At 63.8% G+C, this 6,626-nt stretch overlaps 1 protein-coding gene across 1 annotated transcript in view; it reads left to right on the top strand.

The window, feature by feature from the left end:
* Positions 1 to 6,626, top strand: part of GPT2 (glutamic--pyruvic transaminase 2) — a 21,103-nt gene extending 14,477 nt beyond the window's left edge. The window contains 5 exon segments of the mRNA XM_023746479.1: positions 6 to 234; positions 1,389 to 1,563; positions 2,289 to 2,444; positions 3,209 to 3,321; positions 4,569 to 6,626. Of these exon segments, the coding sequence (XP_023602247.1) occupies positions 6 to 234; positions 1,389 to 1,563; positions 2,289 to 2,444; positions 3,209 to 3,321; positions 4,569 to 4,659 (764 nt within the window). The 3' untranslated portion in view covers positions 4,660 to 6,626.

The following is a 6,626-nucleotide window of genomic DNA, read 5'->3' as shown; positions in this document are numbered from 1 at the left end:
GGTGGGGGTTCGTGTGGCCCGCGTCCTCTGCTTCTGGAAGGTTCCGGGGGCCGCGCTGCTGGTCCCGGAAAGCAGCCGAGCTCGCCCTGTCCCGCAGGTGTACCAGGACAACGTGTACTCCGCCGACTGCAGGTTCCACTCCTTCAAGAAGGTGCTGTCGGAGATGGGGCCCGAGTTCTCCAGCAACGTGGAGCTCGCCTCCTTCCACTCCACCTCCAAGGGCTACATGGGCGAGTACGTGCCCCCCACCCCAAGCCCCCCGACAGTGAGGGCTCCCTAACCACAGCCTCTGCTGATCTGAGACGCCAGAAAGGCCACACGGGGGGCAGCCTGGTGCGGGGACAGCCCAGTGCAGGGACAGCCTGGTCGGGGGGCAGCCCGGTGCGGGGTGTGTCTGCAGCCAGGCCAGGCCTGAGGGCAGATGGAAGGAAACCTTGCTGGGACGTGGGGAGTCCAGTCCCGGGGTCAGACAGGAAGCGTCTTCACCAGGGACTCTGAGAGCGTTGGACGGGGTGTCGTCACGCCGGGCTCTGAGGTGGAGGGTGCAGGTGCAGCAGAGAAGGGGGCCCGGTTCCTGCCTCGGTGCCTGCGTTTGTCTGGTCACTAGTCTGCATTGGTCAGTCGGTCCCGAGGGGGTGGGGCGGCCAGGCCCCAGAAGATGCCCTGATGGGCAGGCCTCGTTCCGAAAGGCCGTGGTTTATTTTAAACTCGTACATCTCAGCGTATCCGCACAGGACCCGAGCCTGTGCCGTCTGGCTCCGCTCAGCGCGAAGTCACAGAACCTGGTCCCTCAGCAAGAGCAGGAGGAGAGCTGGCCGGGCAGGAGGCGCCAGGGGGCTGTGCTGCCTTCCTCCTCCCTTGCTCTCAGCGCCGCTCTCCGTGGGCTGACTCTGTTTTCAGGCAGCAAAACGCCCAGCAAACGTCCTCAGGCCGATGCCCCGGGGATGACCTTCCCCCTGTGCAGGGGGTGCCAGGCCTGAATCGGGCCCCTCTGGAATGAGGCTAGTGTATTAGTGGGGGTTCAGGCTCAGCTGCTGTAACAAAGAGGCCCCAAAATACAGCGGCTCAACCAAGATGAAAGCGTGTGTCTGTGACATAACAGTCCCAGGGCAGGGGCGTCCAGGGCAGGCTGCACGCCACAAGGTCACTCAAGGGCGGTGGGTGGCCAGCCCTGCCCTCCCGGCATGTGGGTCCAGCTCTGGCTCTGAGGCTGCCGCCCCAGCGCCTCCACCTCAGCAAGAGAGAGCGTGCTTGTTCCTCGTCAGAAGTCATGAGTGTGCCCATGTCACTTCCCATCGCGTTCCCCTGGCAGGAGCTCCAGGGACGGCCCCGGAAGCTTCCAGCCTGTGGACGGCACTCAGTGCGTCTCCTGCCCCCCCTCCCTGCAGGTGCGGCTACCGGGGAGGCTACATGGAGGTGATCAACCTGCACCCCGAGATCAAAGGCCAGCTGGTGAAGCTGCTGTCGGTGCGCCTGTGCCCGCCCGTGTCAGGGCAGGCCGCCATGGACATCATGGTGAACCCGCCGGTGCCCGGGGAGGAGTCCTTCGAGCAGTTCCTCAGGGTGAGTGCGGGTCCCGGGGCCTGTCTCCACCCCCGCCCCCGCCAGGGCCCAGGTGCTCAGGGCATGTTCTCTGAGGGACACGCGTGGTTCCTCCGAGCGTGGGGAGCGCCCACAGGAGGCGAAGCCTGAGGGTGCGGCAGGCGAGTGTTGGGGTGGAGGTGGCCACCTCTTTCCTCTCCCTCCCCCGTGGGCCCCACAGATGGGCACCCAGAGAGAAGGACTGTGTCCTGAGAGCCCCGGGGATTCTGTTCCTAAACTCCCAGGGGAGTGGGTGGACAGCAGTGATTCTGGGCCAGGGGCCTGCCTCTGGCCTCAGCAGACATCCTCAGCACTTAAAGTGGTCCATTCAGACCCTTTAAAAAAAATAAATATTTTCATTGATTCCAGAGAGGAAGGGAGAGGGAGAGAGAGACAGAAACATCAATGATAGAGAATCATGGATCGGCTGCCTCCTGCACGCCCCACTGGGGATGGAGCCCGAAACCCGGGCCTGTGCCCTGACGGGGAATCGAACCCTGACCTCCTGGGTCATAGGTCGATGCTCAACCCCTGAGCCACGCAGCCGGGCCATTTGGACCCTTTCAATAGCAAGTGAGGATACCTGGCGGTGCTCACGCACGCAGGCTCACCCTCACGTCTGCCCGGTCCTGGCGAGGAAGGGCCGTTTCCGGTGGCTGCAGCCACGCGGTGCCGTCGGTGCCGACTCCCGCTCTCTGTCCCGTCAGGAGAAAGAGTCCGTCCTGAGTAACCTGGCCGAGAAAGCGAAGCTGACAGAAGACCTGTTCAACCAAGTCCCGGGGATCCGCTGCAACCCCCTGCAGGGCGCCATGTACGCCTTCCCCCGGATCGTCCTGCCCCCCAGAGCCGTGGAGGCCGCGCAGGTGGGGCGCCGGGCTGGGGGCTCTGGGGCTGGGGCTGCTCCTGGCCTGGGGCTCTGCGCTCCGTGGGCCCTTGGGGTGAAGGCGACGCCCCGAGGCCCAACCCCTGCTTGCTGTGCGGGCTGGCGGGGTGCTGGTCTGGGCCCAGTGGGAGGCGGCGACCGCGGCTGGGGGAGCAGGAGGCCCTCTCTCGTCCCCTGGACCCGGCCGTCGGCCCCAGAGCCTCCCTCCGCACACTTGTCACATTCCGGCTCGGGTTCAGGGAGCCGGGAGGGCCCGAGATCCGCTTCTGACCGTTCTCAGGCGGTGCCACAGGCCCTACTTGGAGGATCAAGTGTTTCCGCCCTCAAACCTCCCCCGGGTCCTTGCTCCCTGCGCCAGCCACGCAGCGCCCAGCGTCTGGCCGGGCCTTAGACCAGTGATGGCGAACCTTCTGAGCTTGGCGTGTCAGCATTTCGAAAAACCCTAAGTTAACTCTGGTGCCGTGTCACATATAGAAATTTTTTGATATTTGCAATCACAGTAAAACAGAGATTTATATTTTTGATATTTATTTTATATATTTAAATGCCATTTAACAAAGAAAAATCAACCAAAAAAATGAGTTCGCGTGTCACCTCTGACACGCGTGTCATAGGTTCGCCATCACTGCCTTAGAGGGGGGTGGGGAGGCCCTGGCCACGGAAGGAACCTCCGATCCTATTGTTGGCTGGCGTTTCCGGTGGCGTTGGTGCCAAGCCGGTGAACCGAGGCCCCTGTCCCCTCAGGCCCACAACATGGCCCCCGACATGTTCTACTGCATGAAGCTCCTGGAGGAGACGGGCGTCTGCGTGGTGCCCGGCAGCGGCTTCGGGCAGCGGGAAGGCACCTACCACTTCAGGTACCACCCGGGCTCCCGAGCGCCCAGCAGAGCCTGGCTGCAGGGACTGACACACATGCAGCCCGGCTCCCTGGGCTACCCCCCCCCCCGCACCCCCATAGAGCCCCTGAACCCCCTGAGCCCCGTGCCCTGAGCCAGGGTCGCTCCTGGGCTGTCACTCCCGCCCCTTCGCTGCCTCCATCCGGCGCCTACCATCTGGGATGCTCCCGCTGGTGGCTGACCTTAGTCCCTGTCCCTGTTCACCCCACGACAGTCCCATCGAGCATCGGTGCTCAGCGGTGCCGTCCGCTGCCCCACAGGCCTGTTGAGGTCCCGCATCCGAACGCAAGGTTCCCAGCGGCCCCGCGTGATGGGCCCTCGGGCTGAGCGCGCTGGAGCCGCTCCCCGCCCCAGGTTCCCCAAAGGCCAGGGCCCGTCCAGGACGGCACCTGCTCCGCGCAGGGCCCTCAGCTGTCCCCTGGCGCAGACACTGAAGAAAGAACCGTCCTGAGCTCAGTTAGCACCTGGGCCAGCCTCCACCCGGTCAAGGTGGTGGGCAGCGTGCCCCGTGGACAAACGCGATGGCTGGCCACGCCCCCTCGCGAGGCTCACCTGGGCGGCCAGGGCTGGAGGGGGTGGGAGTTCCTCGGGGTTCTCCCTGGAACAGACCGCGGTGGAGACCTAGAGGCCCCTCTGGGGGAGTGGGTGTCTGTATCCGTGGGAGATGCGAGTCCGCTCCGGGAGGTCTGCACGCCGTCCGTGTCCGCACACCGTCTGCCACGATGGCCGGGCTGCTGGGCCTAATGCTGCCCTGGCTGTGGCTTTTGTTTGCATGTGTCACTTGGGTGAACAATGTAGGAGCGCGGCAGGTGCGGCTCAGTGACTGAGGGCTGACCTAGGAACCAGGAGGTCACGGTTCCATTCCCAGTCAGGGCACAGGCCCGGGTTGCGGGCTCCATCCCCGGTGTGGGGCGTGCAGGAGGCAGCTGATCCATGATTCTCTCTCATCATTGACGTTTCTCTATGAAATCAATAATAAAAAAAAAGTTTGAAAGATAAAAGCACTGGGAGGGGGGGGTGGGGGCGGAGATAGTGGTTCGACAGTGCCGGGTGCCGTGCCAGCTGCTGTCGGGGCTGGAGCCCTGGCTGTGGACAGGGCAGCTGGCCCGCTCCTCCTCGTGCCCCCGGCGGCAGGTGGGGGGCCCGAGCTGCGGGGTTCGCGCCCCTGCGGGCGGCCGGTGGCCAGGCTGACGCTGCTCTCTCCCCAGGATGACCATCCTCCCTCCTGTGGAGAAGCTGAAGACGGTGCTGCAGAGGGTGAAGGACTTCCACATCCAGTTCCTCGGGGAGTTCGCCTGAGGCCCCCACTGAACCCCTCCCAGCGACCTGCCTCAGGCCCCGCCCAGGCCACCGTCGCTGTCACCGCCATCCTGCCCCAGGAGGCCTCCTTCTTGTGCCTTGATGTGGGGAGCACGTCTCTCCCGAGCCGATGTGAACGGGGATGTCCCAGAAACCCTGTTTCTCTTCTTGTTTTTTGATGCAACCAAAGTTGAGGGGACGTGGCCCGCCCGTGGGGGGCGCGTCTGGACCTGCTGCCGCCGCCGCTGCTCCCGGGGCTCATCGGGGTGAGAGGCTGCTCCGAGGAACAAGAGGCTGAAAGTGCAGGGCTGAACCCCGGGGAGGACTGGACATCCCAACCGCCACGTGATCTGTGAAATAAAACCCTTGGTGCAGAACCCAGCCCCCAGCGGGGGCCCGGAGTCCACTGCAGGCTCAGTGGGGCGCCCCCTTCTGGCCGGAGGCAGACAGTGCGTCTCAGTGCAGGGGTGCAGGGGTTGAGGGGATGCGGGCGGGTGGTGGTGGGTACCGTTTTCCTTGTGTCCTGCAGGGGATGAGTGGGTGTGAGCCAGGTGACCAGGCCCCCAGGGAACAAGGACTCCGTGCACCCACGAGGCTTTGGGGGTGACGGGTTGGCTGGGACCTGGGACAGGGGTACAGCCCAGCGCTATCCCGCTATCCCAGTCGTGTGTGGGCAGTGGCCTGGTGGTGAGTGGATCCATCCTGCTTTTCCCCAACAATGGTTAGCTCTCCCAGGGCCCGGTTGAGCCTTGACACACAGCACCCTCTGCTGGCGAGAGCAGGAACAGTGAGACAGTGGCCTGGTCCTAGTGCCCGAGGGGCCTCCTCGAGGACTGGCCAGTCACCCCGTCTCCACAGCATCCGCTGAGCCCTTGCAAACTGCGTTTGGCCCACTCCCTGCCCATGAACTGGCCGACGCGCCTGCCGTGCAGTCGAAGTGAAGTGCATAAAAGTGCTTCACTTCCCGCTGCGTTTGCCTCCACACCTGCTGCTGGCTGCCCTCCCGACAGCCAGGGGGCCGCAGCACCTGTCACCTCCCCAGGCTGGGGGTGGGGCACCCCCGCTTGCCGCAGCCTCCCTGGCTTAGCACACCTGGCCGGGGCCCCACCACCCTCCAGAGGGAGCAGGCGTGCCCCCTCCCACCCTGCCTCCCCAGGGGGCAGGGAGGGAGCCCAAAGGCCAGCACAGGCGTCTGGGGACCCAGCACGTCCCAAGGGGAAAAGGAAGCAGCTGGATTGAGAATCTGAGCTTGGAAAGCAGCCTCCGGGGCTCCAGTTTCCAGGGCGAACTCCCTGCAGCCCCCCGAGAAAAAGGCGGCCACAGCCTCGAGGAACAGGGTCTCTGGGAACTCGGCCTTCTTCAAAAAGCTCCACGTTGCCGGGGCTCTGGCATGGTCCGGAACCAGGATGAGCAGAGGCGGGTCTATTTTTTATATTTTTGTAACAAGTGCTTTTTTCATGGGCGGAGGGAGGGCTGGTATTTGTAGTCTTCACAAGCCCAGTAGTTTTTTTATATATATCTCTTCGGATTCTGAGTAACCCCTGACGTCTTTGCAATGTTTACATGGTTTTTAACGATGCCGCCGCCACGTACACTTGGTTTGCCTGTCGACAGTGAATGCAGGCCTAGCCAGGGGCGCGGGGTGGGAGCGCCGGTCACGGTCACGCACGATCTCGTCTCCTACAGCTTCCATCCTGGTGTCTGGTTTGGGCGCCACCAGAGAGAGACATTGGCCATTTGGGGCCACACTGTAAATCCACACCCGTGAGGCTTTCTGTCCATTTAGACCCGCAAGTGGGGGGCCTGGGGGCCGGGCTGCGCGTCCCCAGGTATGGATTTGCGGGAGGGGCGACAGGCCTGTCTGCCCCCGTTCCAGTCTGGATTCTCACAGGCGTCTCCTGAGCAAGGCACTGAGGACGAGAGCTCTGCTGGGAATTTCAAAATAAAACACTTTGTGTCAAAAACGG

Source organism: Myotis lucifugus, unplaced genomic scaffold (genome assembly GCF_000147115.1).
Source record: "Myotis lucifugus unplaced genomic scaffold, Myoluc2.0 scaffold_686, whole genome shotgun sequence".
In the NCBI taxonomy this organism is placed as follows: Eukaryota; Metazoa; Chordata; class Mammalia; order Chiroptera; family Vespertilionidae; genus Myotis; species Myotis lucifugus.
Note: the sequence above shows the minus strand (reverse complement) of the source record. Positions and strands in the feature narration are given on the sequence as shown.